At 36.5% G+C, this 22049-nt stretch overlaps 1 protein-coding gene across 3 annotated transcripts in view; it reads left to right on the top strand.

Annotated features, from left to right (window-relative positions):
• Positions 1-19230: 19230 nt before the first annotated feature.
• LOC142341713 (excitatory amino acid transporter-like) overlaps positions 19231-22049 on the top strand; it is a 45547-nt gene continuing 42728 nt past the window's right edge. The window contains exons 1-2 of one of the 3 annotated variants that reach the window (XM_075392893.1): positions 19231-20231; positions 21179-21697. In XM_075392893.1, coding sequence (XP_075249008.1) covers positions 21493-21697 — 205 coding nt within the window. In that variant the 5' untranslated portion in view covers positions 19231-20231; positions 21179-21492. Of the gene's footprint in view, positions 20502-21178; positions 21698-22049 lie in introns of all 3 variants that reach the window. The other 2 variants (XM_075392877.1, XM_075392885.1) reach the window with 2 other exon arrangements.

Here is a 22049-nt window from a genome sequence, read left to right as displayed (position 1 = left end):
CTGGGCCTCTAAAACAGATAAGGGAGCAATGCAGCACTCAACCAGGAGCACTACATAAAAACAATAGTTGAGAGGTTTTACAAGGATCAACCCTCAAAAACTCCAGCTGGCTTGAATTTGAAACTTCTGACAGCACGGAACAGAGCCGAAGAGGTGGATCAAAAGATTTACAGAAGTTTTGTTGAATTCGTTCTTTTATTGACCAAGCAGACATGGGCAGACATCATGTTCACAGTCAAAATTCTATCCTGACACAAGAGTTCTTTTACCACTCAACACAGGCTCTGCAGAAAACGGCCTCTACGGTATCTTCACTTTTCAAAATGTTTAGCACTCTTTTATTCAAAAGGGACTAGCTACCTTTCAGAAGCGAAACTGATGCAAACTGGTTTGGTCATGTGAACGACATAAAAACAACGGATCTTGCGCACCACTCATCTGGGTTCTCATGAAGCAGGCCACAGTTGCAATTTTCGTCAGAGGTAGTTTATCATGGTATGGCAGCGGAACTTCAAGAAGCACTGTACTTGAAGCTCCCTCTAGAGAATTTTAGCTTCCAAAAGAATCATACAATAGAAATTGGTTAAAACCACAAAAACTGTGTCAGACGTTGCCAAAACCCAGTCAGCCGGATAAAACTCTCGGCAATCAGGTCAAGTCCGAGTGGAGGTGTTGAAAATTTGTTTTGAATTGTAGTTCTAAAATTAGTTAAAAAATATTAGAAAGGTTAACTTTTGACATAAAGTTAAATTTTAACCGTTTTAATCAGACAGGAGCAATTTTTTTCAGGTTACCAAAATGAAATATATGAATCTCACGAGATGGTGCAGTGGATCAGATTTATCTTACTTTATGTAAAATATTCACATCAGGTATTGAATGTTTTTTATACCGCTAGAAGTGTGAATGGAATATTGGAAAAGTGCAAATGTATTTCTTAAACGATATCACTTGGACTGATCTCTAGGATTTTTGTAGAAGCAATCAATATTTGGTAAATCTTGCGACCCCAACCACAAAACTTGATGGTATGATTAAATATTTATCTTTATTTTTTCGCTCTGATAACGAGTATCCCTCAATTCGAATTTAAGGATCCCTAAACTATGGATCACTAAATTTAAGACCTAAACTCAATTCACCATCTTGAACTGTTTTTCAGATCACTCCTGTGAATCCCCAATTTTTTTTTGTGGAATATCTTTTTGTTAATTTTCGTTTTGAGAAATTAATTCTTGAAAAAAACTTTTTCTTTCGCCTGCGAATTGCGAATGCCCATAACCCAACACTTAACAATTAAAGAGAGAGAGAGAGAGAGAGAGAGAAATATTATTTTTGAAGTTGGAACCATTGAGGAAAATCAAAATGTACTGCTATCTTTGGGCTTGCGGCCAAAGAGGACTCGAACTGAATTTCAATCTCCCCTCACAAACACACAGACACGGGCCAGACAAGGTGACGAAAAATTTTTGGTTTAAACCATTGTTATTTTTTATTCTTATTATCATCTAAAAGCGCAAGATGTCTTATCAAGATTTCTGATCTGTAACAATCTAAAAAAATTAAATAGAATTGTTTTAAAAAAGCAAACATAAAGTTCAGAACTTAGACTCCGGGGATTGTACTGGAACTTGTTTTTGAGATTATAATTTGCTTCATTTTATAGCTAATGAATGTTGAATCAGTAATCTTCATCTACCAAATAATTTCTATTTGCAAGCTATCTGTTGAGAATTATTCCAACATAAGAGCAGCACTGAGATGCCCACATAATTGACTTAAGTCTCAATTTCTATGTGTTTCTAACTGTGTTTGTGTCTGTTTCAATATCAATCAATTTTTTCTAATTTTTAAATTTCTGAGAAATTTAGCATGTTTCGGGTCATTTTGATCGATTCCAAAATCACAGTTGAGTACATTTGATATTAGATTTTCTCAGGAGGTTCATTATTATTAAAAATTCGAAACACATAGAGCTTAAAAATTTGAAAAAAGTTTTGCTAAAAAGGTAAATTTTTGTTTACAATATTCTTTCTTTCTATGAGTTGTTGCAGCATAAAATACCTAACACGGTTGTTTTCACTAACGAAACATTTTGCGAGGTTTTCACTTTTTTGTTTTTGGTAAAGAGAAAAATTTAACTTTTTAACAAAAAGGTAAAGTTTACTAAAAACAAAAAAGTGAAAACCTCACAAAATGTTTCGTTAGTGAAAACAACCGTGTTAGGTATTTTATGCTGCAACAACTCATAGAAAGAAAGAATATTGTCCTGCCAAAGTCACTAGGGGAGCATGAACTTCTAGCAAAGAAATTTAAAGCTCTCTTAGTAAAAAAAAACAGAAAGCGTATTGGTTTCAATAATTCTAATGAGTGGTCTAAAATTGAAAGATTCACATACAACTACACTGTAGACTTTTCAGTTTTTTACACTGAGCGATATGAAATTACTTATACCAAAAATTCCAATTAGTACGGCACCAAGGGATGTAATATCACCTAGATTTTGAAAAATTGTTTTGACAAAATCTCCGGACTAATTCAATCCATTGAAAAATTAAACTTTCTGAACAGGATACTGTTCAAATCATTTCAAACAAGGCGTCGTGAGGCCGCTCATAATGAAAATTAATTTTGATCTTGAGTTGTTGTCGAGTTGCCGCCCTAAGAAAAATTCAAGATTCCTGTCAAAATTTTGCGAAAGAGTTGTTTTTTGAGCAAATTAATTTGATCTGGAATCTAATGATCTCACGAGCAAGTTACAGAGTGCTTTTCGTTGATGGCATACAACCGAAACGGCTTTGCTGAAAACCTTTAATGATCTTTTTTTGGACGAGTTTCGTTCCGTGATGCATATTGGGTTAGATTTGCAAGTTAAGTCAGGCGCGCCACACGGGTCGGTTGTTGCCTTTCCTTTTACTGTTACATGATGCATTTAGAAGATAAGCTGACAAAATGGAAATACCTATCTTTTCTACGCAGATGATTTTGTTCTTTTTTTGTACTCAGTCAGTGCATGTTTGATGATATTTTGACCTCGATTCAACGTTGGTTCAGCAATTCAAAATTGAAATTGAATGCGGCTAGGAATAAGTATATGATTAATGAGAAATAAGAGAAATGTAAAATTGATGAACGTGGTGTTTAAAGTCTGCCAGAAGATGGTAACTTCACTGAACGGGTAACAGTTGTAATTTGTTTATTGATTGTCAAAATAGGTCAAACTGCTTCGTTTGCACTTTATTATCTCCGCGGTAAAAGGTCAATTGCAGATCAATTTAAAGCATCAGTCCTAATTGAGTTAAACATAGTTTTAGTGTTATCACGTTTTGATTACTGTAATTCGCTTTAATAAGATCTGCCAAAATTTTTCTAACAAAACTTTAGCGAATATTGAACTTTGCAGCGCTAGTGGTTTTTCGACCTTCAACACCAACCTCGTCGTACCTGAAGAAGCTACAGTGGTTGCAAATTAGACATTGCATTGTGCTCAAATACTTATTGTATGCGCATTGCTTTGTATATCAGCCTCGTAAACTCGAATCGGATTTAATGAAGCAAAACACGATGGAATCGAGGTCGCAAAAAATTTACAATTTACTTGTTCCCAAATTTCGCTCTAATTATGGATGACGTGTGTTCACACAGGCCGTCAATGTTGAGTGAAATAAATTCTATTTTGAGTTGAACCACAAACACTCTGAAATATTATTCAGGCAAAAACTCAAACTTGTCTGTTTTAACTCTCCTGCACTGTTGAGATTTTAAATGGAGCTTAAAGAAGTAATAATAATAATAATAATAATAATAATATTGATAATAATAATAATAATAATAATAATAATAATAATAACAATAACAATAATAATAATAATAATAATAGTAATAATAATAATAATAATGTAATAATAACAATAATAATAATAACAGTAATAATAACAAAATTAAGAATAAAAATAATATTAATAATAATAATAATAATAATAATAATAATAATAATAATAAAATTAAGAATAAAAATAATATTGATAATAAAAATAATAATATAATAATAACAATAATAATAATAATTATAATAATAATAAAATTAATAATAATAATAAAAAAAAATTACGAATCCAGATCAGGTACAGGCATCAAACAGCTTGTAATAACTAAGTCTACAGTTTTGCGTATCAGGGTCTCTCCCGGGTCTGGTTACCGACGGGCATCTCTCCTTTTCAGCGTTCGTTAAAATATTGTCTTCGTGTTTTTGGAGCTGTTACAATCACAGACTATTTGCCAGCTGCAGCTATTTGTTTCTAAAAACTGTTCATCGACCAATTTTGAAATGATATTCAATATTCGTTTTTTCAGACCAGTCATTTTTGTAAAGTCTATTTGCTTTTCGAGTCTGTTGACTATGCGGGCCGTTCTATACATCAAATCGTTTCTCACTTTTTTCAGTTGTAGTTTTCAATGCCTTGAACAGTTAACAGTTCGTGAGCTCTTCCCTTTTTTGTTTCACTCTCAGTAAGCTTAGGTTTCCTTACTTCCCCAGATGTTAGTTTTCTTAGCAGTAAAATGTAATACCGTTGCAGATGTTTAGAAAGAAGCAGCAGATTTAACAGTTTTAATTGAAGTTCGTATCTGGTTTGGACTGCAGCTATCCATTTTATGCACCATTTTTGAATATTCTTCAGTACAGTTAAATCTGTTTTCGTGAGCTCAACGCATTGACGGCCGTAGACTAATAAGGGAAGATATACGGACTTGTAGTGACCGAGTTTCATATTTAGTGCAACTTCCCGGGAAACATTGTGCTTAAGAAAACAGAGAACAGTATTTGCCTTTTATCTCGGTGCTCAAAGTGCTTTTCAGAGAACAGCATTTCATGTTTATTAATCCCCAATGCTTTCACTACATCACTGCTAATCAACACATCATTCTGGAGGTAAAGAACTATTTCAGATCCTCCAAAATGGATTGTGATGCACTTGTCCATAGCTAAGCCCATTTTGTTTTCAGTTACCCGGTTTGCTTATTGCATCTAAGTCTGCTTGTACTTGATCATGCCTTTGTTAATGCTTAGTAGTCTCAAATCTTCATCGAAAATGTAGGTATAACTGAATCGTATCACGTCAGGGAGCTCATTAATAAAAATACAGAAAAGCAAAGGGCCCCGCAAGGAGCCGTCCGGCACTCCACTAGTTACATCTAGGGTTTCTGAACTAACAGTGTCCACTCTCACAAACTGTTTGCTGTTTTTCTGGTAGTCATCCAAAACTTGAAGTTGGCAGCGTCCAACGCCCTCTATGGCAATTTTGTTTAGAAATTAACCGTGAGGAACCTTATCAGACGTTTTCGAGAAATCTATGTAGAAGGCAAAAATTTCATTTTTTGTGGTATTATCAAGGCTTTCAAACTTTCACTGCCGGAAGGCAAGCATATTCTTCAGTGCAGATCTTCTCTTTGGAAAGCCGTGTTGATACTTCGTTAAGTTTTTGACAAACTGAACATAGAGGGCTAGAGGGCATAGTATAAATATTTTTTGAAGTTTTTTTTATTTTTTTCAACAGAGAAATTGGTCTGTAATTTTTAACTGATTTTCAATCGTCTTTCATAAAAATCGGGGAAACAGCTGAAATTTTACAACTATCAAGTAATTCTCTTAGACGCTTTACGTCTTTGAAAACTTTGTTCAGGCAGCTGAAAATTTGGTTAGAAGTTTTGTGGTAGAATACTGTTGATAAACTGTCTTGACCTCGAGCTTTTTTAGGATCTATTGTCAGAAAAATATTTCGCAGAGATGTTTTGATTAGCTAAAAATTGTCAAGTCTTGGTTTTCAGGTTGAATTTTTTTGATATCGAACAGAATTTTGGTTTAAAAGATTGGAAGAACTCTTTCAGCTTTTTGAGATTGTCATAGATATTTGTTCTTTCTTTGGATTTAAATACAAGTAGTTTTGGCAGACTGCATGATTTGTTCACGCTTTCCAAGTGCTTAAAAACATTTGTGTATCTCGAGTACGCATAAGATTTTCTTGATAAAGAAGTCTATCTGTTTTCGTAGCTTCAGTCACGACAACTCCTATACTCTCTACATGCCTTTCTGCGGTAGCTTGTGGGCTTTTGTACTAAGTAGTTATTGTTGGGTTTGTGGTCTTTTCATAAGAAGTGCTAGCCGTTATCCAAGGTGGGAGACTCTGATTATGAGGTGTTCTACGAGGTGCGTTAAGGTTAATTATGTCTTCAAAAAACTGGTTTATTTCTTCACTCATTTGATTAATATTTGTATGACATATAAGATTATAAAGTTTAGTTCTCATCATTTTGCATGTTTCATAAATATTTGTCTTTCGGAAGCCTTTGAAAGTCTCAACAGATGAATTGTTTTTAATATGCGGAACCTCAAATGTCATTCTAATTGGAGCATGATCAGAGCAGATGTATTTTTTCTCAACAGCTTCGCGTTTTTGTGAAAATTGTTCCGCCACGTGACAGTTTTTATGCAATGAAACATTCAGTATGTTTTTCGAGCAGGTCGGAAAATTTATGGCAAGAATTGGGAGGTTACTTTTATAAGATCTAGTAGGGATATAGTAAGGTCTAGTAAGGGAAATTCAACTCACCGCATATTAAAAGAGGAGTCTTTTTAGGCAATAGCAAATGACCTAAAAAACTTTCTAAAAGTGTGAGAGTAATATCTGTAGGTACTGTTCGATAGAGGGGAGTAAAACGCGCAAATTATAATTTTGATGTTATCAATTGTCAACACAGGAGTCAGGTAGTCCTTTTGCATACTTTTCGAATTTAAGGTAACTTTTAACAGCTATCAGAGTTCAGCCATGTGTATTTTTATATTCAACAAGATGTCTATCGGCTCGGTATATACCGTAGTCTTGCAAACGCAGCTCAGAAGAAGAGATATGTTTATTTAACAGTGTTCCACAGGGATAAATAAATTAAAAATTTTAAGATAGAATCAAATTTGCTAGGTTGGTTCTCTCAAAGTTTACTAGGCTTCCATTGTTTAGCTGTAGTGTGCTGAGGAATCCTATTTAAATTAATTGATTTTGCCCCTCATCTTTTAATTGTCTACACTTCTGAGGGACTAAGTTTTATCTCAGGGCATCGTCTTTTGTATGAGCTGGCAAGAGGGATTCGCCTCTTCGGGAGAGACTTTCACAATTATCTCTAGCTCTAGCAAGCACCACGTGTACTTCATGTTCAGATTGTAATGATGCCAGGCTGGTTTTTTTCTTGCTCTATCGTATTTGAGAAGTTTCCTAATCTCTTCAATTCTTGGACGGTTGCGTTTTTCCCAACTTCATCATTATCATGTTTACTTCGTCAGCAATTGGGAATAGATGTTCTCACTTTGAATAGCTAAGGTCCATTTTATTTGAGCCCTTGCAATCTAAAGCTTTTTGCAATCTTCTAATCAGACTTTCATTGAACTGTTTGCCTCTCAGATTTAGTGGAAATTTTAGGGTTGAAAAATCAGGCTGTAGTTGAAGCCTACATTTTCTCTACCTTTTCACAAGTCTTCTTGAGGCATTTTTCACTTTTTGGGCTACTATTTCCTTTAGTTTTTCCTCAAGTTCCTGGAGTTCCTCTCCTACGTTACTATTTTCCCTAACTGTTTCTGCTCTGCAGCGTATGAAGTAATCAAGCTCGTGGTTATCAACACACCTAATACGGGAGAGGCATGCAGTTAAGACCTAGTTCTCGAATACCATCGGTTGCAGTTTGTGACAGAAGTGTGCATTCAGTAGTCATAGGTAAAACCGTGTTACAGGAGACACATTGGAATGGCATATTGTTTGCTGATATTTGCCTTTTGCAAAACTTACAAATCTTACCCATGTTCAAGTTCTCAACAGCTTAGTCCAGAAGGTGCTTTAGGACAAAGAGAGCAGTTAAGACGTGAACTTATTTGCAGTATAAGTTGGCTTGCTGTCTCGCTTGTACGGCACCTTCTTCTTGATGCAGTTCGTGATGTTATCCAGTCCCGCTTTGTTCAGATGAGTTCTATCTTCTCTGTAATATTTTTTACCACTAACGTATTTGGTTACTCAACTGAATTTCCCAGGAATTTTGGCTCCACTCTAGGATATCTGTTTCCCAAAGCCTCCAAGATGTCGTTAGCTTTCTTTGTGTGCTCCTTGTTTTCGTCTCGTTCTGGGATGCCGAGCACGAAAAGTCTTTCGTTCTGAGGGCTAGGAAGATGGCTATGGAATGGAGTTCTTGGGCTACTTGTGCTTGTAGGCTACTAGAGTGCTTGTAGGTGTGGACACAATCAGAGAACAGACAGTTACCTCCTATGAAGAGGATGATGAGCTCGTACTGCTGGTCGTTGGGGATGAAGTTGTAGGCGTCGGTTGTGCTCCCACCCGGGAGTGACAGGATGTTGAGGTTGTCTGGAAATACTTCTCTAGCTTGAGAATCAGCAATCTGAAAGAAATTTGTTTCTGCTGGTTTCTAGAGGTGGCATCGTTTCCTCTGGTCAGTCATCAAATGCTGTAATCATAGCCATCATCATCATTACCAATGTGAAACTTTTTTTTTCATATTTGTAATGCTTAGGTAAAACGTTGATCCCTTTGGTTAAGCTTTCATTTTTGTAAATGGATTTTTTATATAGTCTGGCTCTATTAAAAATGACAGTTGTATCAAAAAATAGGTTTTTGTGTGCTGCCCAATCAATTGTGAAATGTTAATACTGTTTTTGATTGACTGATTGCTCAACAAATTCTCCATTTTTTAAAATAGGATATGTTTTGCTCAGAATTTGCGTGAAGCCAAAAAGGAACAAATTATGTTGCTGGTGGCAGCTGAAATCACTTTGTTTGTCTTTGATTCATATCAAGACTCAAGGACCACTGAAGCGTGACTACACACTAAAAAAAGTTCAGGTAAATTTACCTGAACCAAGTTCAGGTAACTAGAAGTTCAGGTGAAGTTCAGGTGTAAAAGCACCTGAAATACACCTGAACTGTATTTCAGTAAATTTTTACCTGAACAAGTTCAGGTGTGGTTACCTGAAAACACCTTTTTTGTATTCAGCAGTGAAACAGCAAAAATTTAGCAGTAAATTAAAAAGAAATACAAATACAAACTTTAGGAGAAACATCATCACATTTATTACAGGCAGTGTCCAGCTTTTTTTTAAATTTTGCAAAGTTAAGGATAAATTTGTCATCAAGTTTTCCCCCTCTTCAGCTCTACTGATGTTTCTTTACTGAACGGTCAGGTGTTTTTTTCAGGTAATTTTCAGGTAAGTTCAGGTAAAAGTTCAGGCAGTGATACCTGAATTTTTCAGGTAAATTTCAGGTATTTTTCAGGTGTGTTCAGGTATGGTTCAGGTGAGACAAATCTACCTGAACTGTTCAGGTAAGTTCAGGTGTTTTTTCAGGTAAATTTACCTGAACTTTTTTTGGTGTGCATGGACTGCGACGCAACAGCAGATACGGTAAAATCTATAATCCAGAATTAGTCTACGTCAAATAACTACCTTTTGTACGTTCATGTTCTGCGAGGTCACCCCTGCTTGCTATCTTTTAGAGAGGAGCGAGGAAAGTTTTTTCTCTATTAATAAATGTTTGTCAAGAAATTTTAGTATTGGTTTGCTGTTTTCCTGGTGATTTTCAAAGGAATTCTGAGTGAATATCGCCTCCCTATGTACTCCACAACCTAAAAAAATCTTGACACATTTGGCAGTCACATGCTGCTTGCAACTTGCATGAGTGGTATGTTTAATTTAACATAAAATTTTGCCATAAGAAGAGTTCAGACTACATTTCAAATATCCAATTTGATTCCACAGAGGGAATCAGAATATGTTCAGACCAAAATGACCGCACGAGGGGAGGGGGGGGGGGGGCGTCGTGCGTTCAAAATTGCATGGTCTGGATACACGGATGAACAACGATGGTTTGGACATGAACGCACAAATGTCTGGAAATGAACGCAGGAAAGTCTGGTGAACGCATGAAAGTCTGGACATGAAAGCACGAGAGTATGGACAAGAATGCACGAAAAATGTTCGAGCGTTTATAATCAGACTTCTGTGCGTTCAATTCCAGACTTCTGCGTTCACGTCCAGACTTTCGTGCGTTCATGTCCAGACTTGGGATGGTCTGGACATATTCGACTTCGTGGACTGGGATGGTCTGAACATATTCGACTTCGAACGCACTAAAAGTTCGAACGCACTTCGAACACAGTTTTGTTAGTTTTTCACTTTTATTTTTTGTGGACAATTACATTTTTAAAGGTGTGGATTAAATCAGAATGATGAGAACATTGGGGTAAATCAGAGTTTCAAATTGAGTGACTTCTGCGGAATCACGTTACCATTACTCAAAACAAGCAACTTGTGCTGTTCAAATTTAGTGGAATTCAACGAGATTTAAAACACATGCGATGTTTTGAAAAACTTTACCCTTCTTAACTGCTATATAAGCTCAGTATAGATTTCTTCAAAAATCTTCATTTTATCAAACAAGATAAATTCTTTTTTGGAAAACAATTTCATCGACAATTGATTGGGTACTCTATTTGGCATCTGAAAACGTTATTGGAGCACTCTTGCTTTTTTCTATTTCGTCAGCCAGTGAGATCAAACCAGTTCATTTTTCTTTTCAGGGTAACATCTTTTTTGCATTGTTTAACTAAGACTTTGTTTTAAAAACACAAAGTATCCGACATCAAAATGGAGACAACTGCACTAGCAAAACAGAATAAGGAAAATTTGATAAACGAAATTTTGAAACTAAGAGAAAATAAAAGAGCATCACTTTGTTGTAGTTCGCAACATTGTGAAATAGATGAGCTCAGGAAAGATGTAGAATTATATAAAGAAAAAGTTACGTTGATTGAACAAGAAAACAAAGAACTTCGGCAGCTTTAGAGAACGAAAAAAGATTATCTGATCAGTCAGCGTCGGAGATCATTCACTTGAGAGCTCAAAATCACAATATGCTGACAAAAATTAGGATGGTATCAATGACAATGAACATTAAGCGTCTGAGAGTGCTAGCAAAAAGTTTTTCCCCAAATTTGTACCTAGGTTTGCTAAAAATTTGGTTATTTCGGACAGCAAGTTCATATTTGTATAACAAAGCCATATCAGTAGCGAAACAGTTATGCACTTCTAACCATCTGCAACCATAAATGACGTCAACAGTACCAATGATTCGTATTCAACAGGAACTAAGTCGGAAAGCCGTATATTTCACCTTGGGCATAACACTATTGATCAGGGTACTGGCGGAAAAAAGCAGCAGAGCAAATGGGTGACCTGGCTTGCAAATGTATAACAAAATTCAAACCACATAAATTTGCCATTTGCAAAATACCGAATGCAAAGAATGGTCTATATGGAAGAAATGTGAATAACAAAGAAATTAATGAATATAACAAGGAAGTCAATAATATAGCCGATCAACTTAATGGTGAATTTCAGTCGTGTAAAGTAAATGTCCTGAACTATGACTTGGAAAACAACGATATAAGGCATGATGGTGTTAACCCTAATTTACATGGAGTTAATAAAATGGTAGAGACGCTGAGAAATCACTTGAAAAGGATTGGTTACAAATGTTCAACAAATGATGTCTCTTTGAGAAAAATTCCACCAAAGCGCAAAGATCTTTTTGTACCCATGAGAGATGGATGGAATAACTTCAAGAATCGTATTGAACTCTGATACATTTGGGTGACTTGTTAGAAATCATTAAAAATGTTTTATTCGAGATGTAGGTGCGTTTTTATCTTGGTTTTAATTTTGATGAAGTTTGCTTTTTTCTAGAGCAGATTGAGTTTCTCAAAAGTCACTCAAATTTATGTAAACTTGAAAAACCTAACTGCCATCATATCGATCAGATCAAAATTTTTTAAAAGGGTTCGGAGTATTTAGCATAAAATATCCACTTATAATCATCGTAGTTATTCTACAAAAATGTGGTGACATTGACAGAAACTCAGGTCCTTCAAATTTGGATAATATAACAAATATTGAAATGTACAATGGTGGGTGTAGGAGAAAATCGGAGTTTCCCAAGTTTTGGCATATGAATTGTAGAAGAGTCAAAAATAAAAACGAGTAACTGTCTCATTTTTTGAAAAATCTTGATGAAAATTCATTCCTAGTTGTTACCGAAACATAGAAAAATGAAAAACTGACATTACCGAGTTTTATCTGTGCAATAGTCATCACTTCGTTCACCAACCAAGATCATCATTAACTAATGTACAGAGAGGTGGAGGGGTAGGAATTTGGTCTCCAAGTTTTTTTCAGTAAAATTGAGAAATGATTTGAACACAATCAATAGAGTCAAAGTGGATTGAATTTGTTAAGCCTTTAACACAAAAACTACTCATTAATGTGGATTCGTATACAGATAATCTAATTTTATTCGGAGATTACAATATAAATTTGTTAGGCGCAAAAGGTAGACAATCACTAGATATTTTCACAGCAAACAATGGGCTATGTTACGCAGATGAAACGGAGGCAAGATGGACAACTGGTGAAAAATACTTGTTAATTGAGCACTGTTTTATCTCGAAGAACCAAGTTTTTGAAGCCAATGTTCTAGAGTCGACCCTTGGAGTTGCTCACTTCCCAATATTTTATCAGTCATCATTAAAAATAGAACACAGTGATAAGAAAAGACAGTTTTTGATACGTAATACCCAGAACTATTCAAGATCAAATTTCAATCGTGACATTGCGCTGCAAGTTTGGTCGCCTTTGTACCAGACAAATGAGCCTAACAAAATGTTTCTGAAATTTATCGACATTTCTGAAAATATACTGAGTTGTCTGCACCCTTGAAGTTGGTAGAAAGTAGGACCAAAAAACCACAAAAACAATGGTTGACAAAGGAATTAGGTGGTCTCATAAATGAAAAACAATGCGTGGAAGAAAAACTCAAAACCAGAGATTTGTAATATTACAAATCTTCACGCAATTCAGTGATCAGAAAACAGAAAAAAAAAGCTGCAGATGATTATACAAAGAATTTTTTCAAGCAGCTACCAACTTCAAGAGAACATTGGAAATTCATCGAAAAACAGGATCAACTCCAACAGTTAAACAGAAAAAATTGACAAATTAAGGAAGGTAGTCATTTTGTTAAGGATGACAGAAAGATTTTCAAAATTCTTTATGACTGTTTTGCGAGGCTCGGATTATACAAAGGCAACGACGTTTCTCCAAATCATTATTCCCTAACATTTGAGGGACCGGAATTTAGCTTCCAACCAGTCACCAGAAAAGAATTGTATAATGTTATTGATAATCTACCTAAGCATAAATCGCCCGGACCGGGCTATATAACAGCATGGGCGCTAAAAGATAGTAAACTGTCTATTGGAATTCATTTACAATTTGTCGTCAACAAATGTATAAACAAGACACGTTTCCTAATAGTCCGAAAACAGCTCAAATTACACCTGTTTATAAGAAAGGAGACCGGCTAGAAACTGAAAATTATCGACCTATATCAGTCACACCAACTCTAGCAAAGAATTTTGAGCGATTACTACTTGAACAACTAACTCACCGCCTAAATCTTAATAGTCTCATTAGCAAGAATCAATTCGGATTTCAAAAGCAAAAGCCTTGTCTCGATACTATGATTTTATTAACTGAACAAATAAACCAATGCGTTGACGAAAACGAAATTGTTGTCACTTTTGTTAGACTTAGCAAAGGCTTTCAACTCAATATCCAGAGATGTTTTTTTAAACAAAACAAAAAGGTATGGAATTGGAGAGAATGCACGAATCTTAATAAACTCCTTTCTTTGTGATGGAAAACAGTGTGAAAAAAATGGGACAGCAAAATCAGATTGGGTTGTCATAAATCACGGTGTTCCTCAGGGAACTGTCTTAGGGCCTTTAGTTTTTATACTTTATGTCAACAAATTCAGTGAAGCTGTATCAAGGAATTGTGATGTATTACAGTTTGCCGATGATACAGCAGTTCTATGTCATGCAAAGAATGAAGCGAATTTGCAGCTAATTGCTGAAGATACATTAAACAAGACTGATCAATATATGAAACAAAACAGGTAAATCTGAAATGAGGAAAAAACGGAGGTAATGGTGTTCAGGAATGGAAAATTGCCCATCATTTAAACTGTCGATTTCAAGGGACACCGATTGGAAAAATCTGTAAAATGTAGATATTTAGGTGACAAAATTGATAGTGAACTGACATATCCAAATCAACTAAATAAGGTTATCCGTAAAATGGCTTCAGCAAACAGATCATTATATTTGGATTGTTATCGGGTACCGCTAAAGAAGAATAAATCTTTTTACATCTCTAGTTTTGTCTCATTTAGATTTTAGTGTGATTTCAAAATTTACCATCTTAATCTATTGACAGAATTAACAAACAGATAAAGTGGGGCATAAAAGTTTGCTTTATGAAAACCAAATACGATATTGCCAGAGATCTACCTCTGGAGACTAAAATTCTCCCAGCAGAGTTCCAAATAACACGGGTGTCATTAAATAGTTTTTTCAAAATTCTTCAACAAAAAAGAAATCGCTCTAATAAACATTTCAGATTTTTAAAAATGTGACAATTATTGCAAACACACGAACCCATAAACTTTTCCTAGAACAAAAACGTAAGTAAAAATGAAGTAATGGTTCAATTGTTCGTAACTTTATTCGAAAATGGAACACACTTCTAATTAGAATTAGAAAAGAAACGTCGAAGACCAAATTTAAACAAAAAGTTACAGCGGAAATGCTTAAACGACACGAAAGAGTTTCAATAGACGGAAGGGTTGCGTTTTTTATATGATGGTTCCGCAGTCAAGCACCCGTTGTGGTATGATACTTTTGAGCCTCTCGCTTTAAACTGATGGTTATAATGGAAAACTTGTACATACTAGAGTGTTCATTTGTTCTCAGCCGTGGTTCTTGAGCTTCTCCATAGTCTAAGTGAAACATCTAAAATAGTTAAGGTCCTCTCCACTGTATGGACTTTTTTTAGCTGAATTTATTACTTTTCTATCGTGATTGACCATCAGCTGGAAAATTGTTCTTTAAAATGTACTCGTAGAGTAGCAGTAATTTATATGAAATCATTCTATTCTATTTGTAATGGAAAATTGATCAGGTTTCTTTTACGTATTTTATACAGGCGGAACGCTAAAGCGAGTATCCTGGGTTCTATTTTTTTTCTGAGTTTTGATTTATATGTTCCAGATCTGAATTGTCCTTGGGATTGTTTACCACTTTCGCTTGGAAATGGCAGCCGTAGTCTCGCTGTATTATTTTTTTTCAAATGTCTTTTTTTTCAATACAAGCGCTTATGATTCATTTGATTGCGACACTGTCTACGCTGCGTCGCATGGTGCTGCCAATTTTTTTGGAAATGAAGACCTCAATATTATTAACTTCATGCAATATAGGGTAAGGAAAAACGAGTGCAACGCTCGACTTAAGTGGATGAAAGCTCGAACAAAGGATACTATCCGCGCGTTACTTTAAGCTGAATGCCACGTTGTTGAATTGGCATCAGAACAAAGAGCTTCGAACTAGCTCACTGCTATTCAACATCATCAGTAGGACAACGGAGAAGCCAATGACGAAGAAACTTCTGACAGAGATGTACCAAAACTATTTCCACAGAAGCTACAACGAACTCGACAGCTGCACCTGGAGACTTCTATGCAACTGTGGAATCTGCAATCCAATGAAAAAACTCGTGCCAAACGAAAACTGAAGGGTTCCACACCCGAGGGCTCCGACCCTAAAGACTCTCCTACTACTACTACTACTACTACTATTTTAATTTGACAAATTCTGAATTTTTTGACGGTTTAATTTTCAGTACAACCTTGAAGACAAAAATACACGGATCGGCTGCCCTTTTTTTCAAAAGATTTGAACTAACTTACGTTTTCCACTGTGCAAAGGGGATATGCCCACAAGCGGCACGATGAAATTAGGAAACGTTCTTGAAAATACTGCGTGACGTTGCTATGATCTTGAAGTTGAGCCGTCACTTTAGTTTTTGAGGCGAAAACTTTTACAACAAATCTACGAGCATGAATCGCACCGGCTTGTGGGTTCCAGATTCGGTCAAAAGTTTTGGACTTCTTTAACACTTTTTAAAGATTGTCGGCCATATAGTTCTCAAAAGAAGCCAGTAAGCATACAAATATCAGCAGGCAGTTGAAGATCTATAATATAAACAAAAATTCTTAATTATGAAAAAAGTAGTTTTGGTCCAATCGTTTTTTCCTCTATGGAAGGCATAGGTCGGTCTGGAAACGCACTATGAAACAGCTAGCAGCAACAATCACTTAAAGGAAGGACGACATACTCGGACCGATTAACATACATTAAGAGGAAGATAAGTTTCGGAGACATACGCAGCGCAATTAACTCGAGACTGCCGCCGTACTAAATTGTAACATAGGTTGATATTAATCAGAGTGTTATTGTGCAAAAAGTAAGGGTAGTAACTAATTTGTATATTAATATTTCAAAGTCTTATCGCTGCTCCTAGAGACTAGCATATTGCTGTAAGCTTAAAACATATAGCAATTTGCGGTAAATTCATTGAAGCTGCCGTGATTTATCATAGTGAGGTTGACTGTTTTGTCCATTTGTAGAATTTCTCTTTTTCCTCATTTAGTCAACAAAAAACTGGACATGCAGAATTGCCATTAGAATTGTTTAGAATACATTTTTAATACGTTTCATAACTGGAACCTGTCAACCCCAGTCAACGAGACAACACCTACCGTGGAGCAGAGCGCTCAGACAGGCGACACAGAACAGCGCGAGACATGGATCAGCTGTGGACGAACCTCCATAGCTATGAAGAAGAAATCGACAAAATTTACTTCAATGTGGTACACTGGAGGAGCCGGTTTTTCTCACTCGGCAAAAATAAAGGTGGGACCAAATTTGTAGACACAGTGAGAGCGATTTTACAAATTTTTACAGACAGAAAGGGCAAGAACGACATCCCAATGAAATTGATGATGATCTTACCCACTTGATACTGCCCAGGACAAAGTCTGAGAATGCCCTCTCAAATGCAATCATCCAGAGAAGACTAGATTCGCTCACACAATGTAAGTTCTTGGAGCTTTATAATGAAGCACGAGCAATACAAGTGAGGCTGGCCTAACAAAAAATGCCGAAAGAAGAGTCAGATTTGAAGAGCTTCAATAAATTCATGTGTCAAGGAAAGATCTTGAGTGCACTGAAATGTCTGTCCGATCACCAGAAAGGAGCAATTTTATCATTGAAAGAAAAAATCGGAGAGAAAACTGTTTTAGAACTATTGAAAGAAAAACACCCCTCGCCTGGAACATAGTAGGAAGATTTTATTACTGACGAAGTTGATACCATCCCATATCACGACTCAGTTTTTGACAAGATCAACGCTGCGACAATCCGCAAAGCAGCCATGAGAGCACATGGCAGTCATGGGCCTTCAGGTCTAGATGCGGATGAATGGAGAAAGATCTTGACCAACTATGGACAATATTCAATAGATCTGTGCAAAACAATTGTCCAACTCGCGCAACAAATAGCCCGCGAGAAGCTCACTGAAAATCATCTAGAAGCATACAATGCGTGTCGACTCATACCCTTAGACAAATTCCCAGGCATCCGCCTCATTGGAATTGGAGAAGTTCTCAGACGGATTATCGGCAGATGCATAATCAGATGCATCTCAAAAGATCTTCTAACAATTGGCAATGCAACCCAACTATGTCTTGGACAAAAATGTGGAATTGAGCACGCTATACATTTGCTTAGAGAAACATACCAGCAACCAGAAACTGAAGCTATCCTCCCAATTGATGCATCAAATGCCTTCAATGCGCTCAATAGGAAACTAGCTATGCGAAATAATGACAGCATCTGTCCTTCGCTAACATCAGCAGTCTACAATTCATATATTTACCCGTCTAAACTATTTGTCAATGGTGAAACCCTACTATCCGAAGAAGGAACAACACAAGGCGACCCAATAGCCATGGCAATTTATGGCATCTCAATCTTGCCAATAATCAGAAAGTTCAATCCATCAATCGTTCAAAAATGGTACGCTAATGATGGCAACATGGCCGGGACACTTCCCGATTTGCTGGACGCCTTCAAGACCCTCGAATCAATAGGGAAAGCCTTCGGCTATTTTGTTAATGCCCCGAAATGTCAACTGATAGTGAAAAACTGCTTACTTACGAAGGCGGAGCGCATATTCAAGAACTCTGAAGTCGAGAATACTGATGTTACTTAACTTCTGGGATAAGTAATTGAGAAAAGAGGAGCCTGCGCGGAGAAAACGAAAGATTTTACAGAGAAAATGATAACCATGATACAAAAACTTGCAAAATTCGCCAAAAAACCCCCACAGAATGCCTACGCATGTCTGACCAAAGGCCTGCAAAGTAAATTGACATTCATGTCCAGAACAACACCAGATATGCACCAACAATTTGACACAGCCGAGAATCATATTAAAATGGAACTGATTACAGCCATCACTGGCAAACCCAATCCCGATGAAACAATGCGGAAATTGTTGGCTCTGCCCCTCAGACATGGAGGCCTGAATATAAAACATCCAGATCAGCGACTGAATGACTACACGAACTCATGTCTAATTTCCGATGCCTTCGCAGCCTGTCGAGAAGACGAATCTCAATTCAGCAAATTAACGATGCAGATAAGATAACAGAACTCGAAGTCGTTAATTGAGCGCTGAAACCAAGTACTGAATGATATGGACGAAAAAGAACAATTCATTGTGACTTTAGCTTCAGAGAAGGGTTCGTCCAATTGGTTAAATGCGCTGCCACTTAAAAAAAATACGGATTCAACATGAAAAAATCAGAATTTCGAGATGGGCTGTCTTTGAGATATCATTGGGACCTTGAGAGAACCCCCGAACATTGCGCATGTGGAGAAAAATGGACAATCGCATACTCCCTCCACTGCCCGAAAGGAGGATATACTCACTTGAGGCATAACGAAATCCGTGATTGTTTCGGAGAGTTGTTGAATCAGGTTTGCAATGATGTAGAGATAGAGCCGAAACTTCTTTCGCTTCAAGGCGAGAGCTTTGCAAGCAACTCAGTAACCAAAGATGATGAGGCTCGACTCGACATTAAAGCAAATGGATTCTGGGAGTCACGATTCCACCGTACCTTCTTCGACGTCAAGGTCTTCAATCCGCATGCCAAATCATGTCCAAAAAACACCAAGGACGCTTACAGGTATCATGAATCACTGAAGAAACTGAAATATGAAAAGCGGATTGTCGAGGTTGAACAGAGCTCCTTCACGCCACTGATCTTCTCATGTACTGGCGGAGCGAGTCCCAACACGAACAAAGTCATCACAATGATAGCTCAGAAATTGAGCCACAAACGAGAAGAGAGTTTTAGCGATATTGTTAGTTACATACGGACGAGGTTAAGCTTTGCACTTCTACGAAGCTGCCCCCTATGCATAAGAGGCTGCAAAGTTGTAAAAAAAACGGAACTAACCGAATCATCCATAGGGGCCATTATAGAGGAGGGAAGGCTCAAATAATTTTAGTTTCTAGACGCGATGATTATTACTGTCATCTAATGTTCCTTACATTGCTATTATGTCTTTTCCTGAAGCTATTTAATAGTTACTCTTTGTTGTACCACCGTGTTAAACTGAATTCACGCTTTTCTCCTTTTAAATTATATACACCTGCTAATATTGTTCTATGTACCTTTAATGTACGTGCTTTTCTTAACGCTAGCTTCTATTTGATTTTTAATAAGTTTAGTGGTTAGTTTGATGATTTTTCGATTTTTACCCCCTTGTATAATTACGGTAATTGGGGAAGTGAAAGCCCCGTTGAGTGTCTCCCTTTAAACCGGGGGTTATAATGGAAAACTTGTACGTACTAGAATGCTATTTTTTCGGAGTTTCTTGTCTTCTCCGTAGTTTTTGTGTAGCCTTAAAATAGCTAAGGTCCTCTCCACAATATGTACTTCTTAGCCAAATTGATTAATTTTCTGTCTCGTTATTTCCCATCAGCTTAAAAGTTGCGTGTTTTTTTTTCTTTTTAGGTACTTCATGTATTCGATACAGTAATGCGAGTATCCCAGGTTCTATTTTGGCGGAGTCCTGATGCATGCGCTCCGGATATGAAAGGAGCTTGGAGCTGTTGACTGAAGCCAGCTGCCCATCGAGGTGGCAGCCGTCATCTCATTGTATTGTATTGTTCGAATATCGCTTTCTTCTTTCAATGCAAGCGCTTTGAAGTGCGCTGTTTAAAATTTAATGGAAGCTTTTATGGATTAGTATTCTTATTTGTTCACTTACAACAGTCAAACTAACTGAACGGCTTCCAGATTCGTGTTTTCCGGCCACGTTCAGATAAAAAATCTCCGCCAGTTCTACCTGAAGTGCATCCTTGATCAACTCATCTGCACTTTCGTCAGTTATCTTTTTTTATTCGTAGTCGAAAAGTGTCAAATCAAGTGTGTAGTTTAAGAGATGCTAGCACAATAGATCGAAAGCAAAACAAGGGACAATAGATAGAAAATGAAATAAGTTGCTTTTCGGCCAATCCGCGTTTAACATAACTGCGTTCGGTCGTGGTGATATTTTCGGTTTTGATAGTCATATCAAGTCCCACAGGCTGCTGCCATGGTTCGGGAGGCATGGCGTTAATTTCCCGAGGGTCTTTCCAGTTAAGCCCCCCTCCCCCCCAATATGATAAAATTAATATGATTGGGGCTATACTTAATATAATGGGCTAAATATAACGGGAAAGACCATCGATGCCGGATGGTGTACACGGCCTTTTTTTTTTTAACAAATCTACTCCCAATCGTTCTGTTTTCGATCTGTAGTCCTTTTGATCTATTTTACGATAATCACTTTAAGATTTGATGTTTAAGGCCTTAGTCTTTCCAAACGTTTTGAATATTAAGCAGACAGCATCAATTGCTCTCGAACTAAGTTAAAAGCAATAAATATATTCGTGTTTTTTATGCCAAGTGTTTGCTTGGCCGATTTGACTTTTTTGTCTTTGACGTCTTGCGTTTTGTGTGATCTAATAAATTAAACATGAAATAATCTCGACCTCCTGTCTGTCGTTCGAGAGCAATTCGTCTGAGGGTCATGTTAGATTATTTTTGTTTGTTTGATTAAGGTCGCTCTTGTGTTCATTCATTACTTGTTGCTGACATTATTAATTGAGCCTACTATTTATGCTGTCAAAAGCATTATAAAATTCTGTTGTGATTGCTAAAATTTGTGTGCTGCAAATCTTTATCTTTGTAAGACACTTTGAAAACCTCTCATTAATTTCGAGCTCTTTACTAATTATTTTTGTAATATTTTGTAGCCATTGAATGCTTTGTGCGTGGACGTTAGTCACATAGGGTATTCAATAATGAGCTAATTCAATTGATCCTTCAGCTTTTTATTGCTTGAAGTCAGAATTCATGCTCAATACATAACAAAATGATTTCTAAGATGAAAGATCAGTTACTGCTTATTCTTACCCTCTGTTCAATAATTCTGGCTATTGTGACGGGTGTTTTATTGCGCCTTTTTGAAGTGCAGGTGTCGGATTATGCGATGTATTTGATTACGTTTCCTGGTGAACTCATGTTCCGGCTGTTGAAGATGATGATTGCGCCTCTGATTGTTATCACTATCATATCAGGTATATTTATGATTTTCACTTGATCTTCTTTTTGCCTTTTATTGCCCATGAAATCATACTATAGTTAACTAATTGTCTGACACAGCTTAATATTTAACATTATCAGTGGGTGGACTATTGTAAACAATTTCTTTCCTAATTAATTTTAGACGGCAACTGCCTCAACTGAACACGCAGTTAAATAATAATAATAAATTGTTTCCATCAGTCAATAAGTAGCTTTTCACAATTACCTGTACAAATACAATCACATATTTGACTGTGGGAGAGCACTATTGGGCCGATGGCCCGTTCTCAAGTGTCTCGTTCAGTTTATCTGGATGAAAGTGATTCAAAATAAAGAAAGAAAAAA

Source organism: Convolutriloba macropyga, chromosome 1, assembly GCF_964194025.1.
Source record: "Convolutriloba macropyga chromosome 1, txConMacr16.3, whole genome shotgun sequence".
Taxonomy (NCBI): domain Eukaryota; kingdom Metazoa; phylum Xenacoelomorpha; order Acoela; family Convolutidae; genus Convolutriloba; species Convolutriloba macropyga.
The sequence above is the reverse complement of the archived record's forward strand: the minus strand, read 5'-3'. Positions and strand labels throughout refer to the sequence as shown.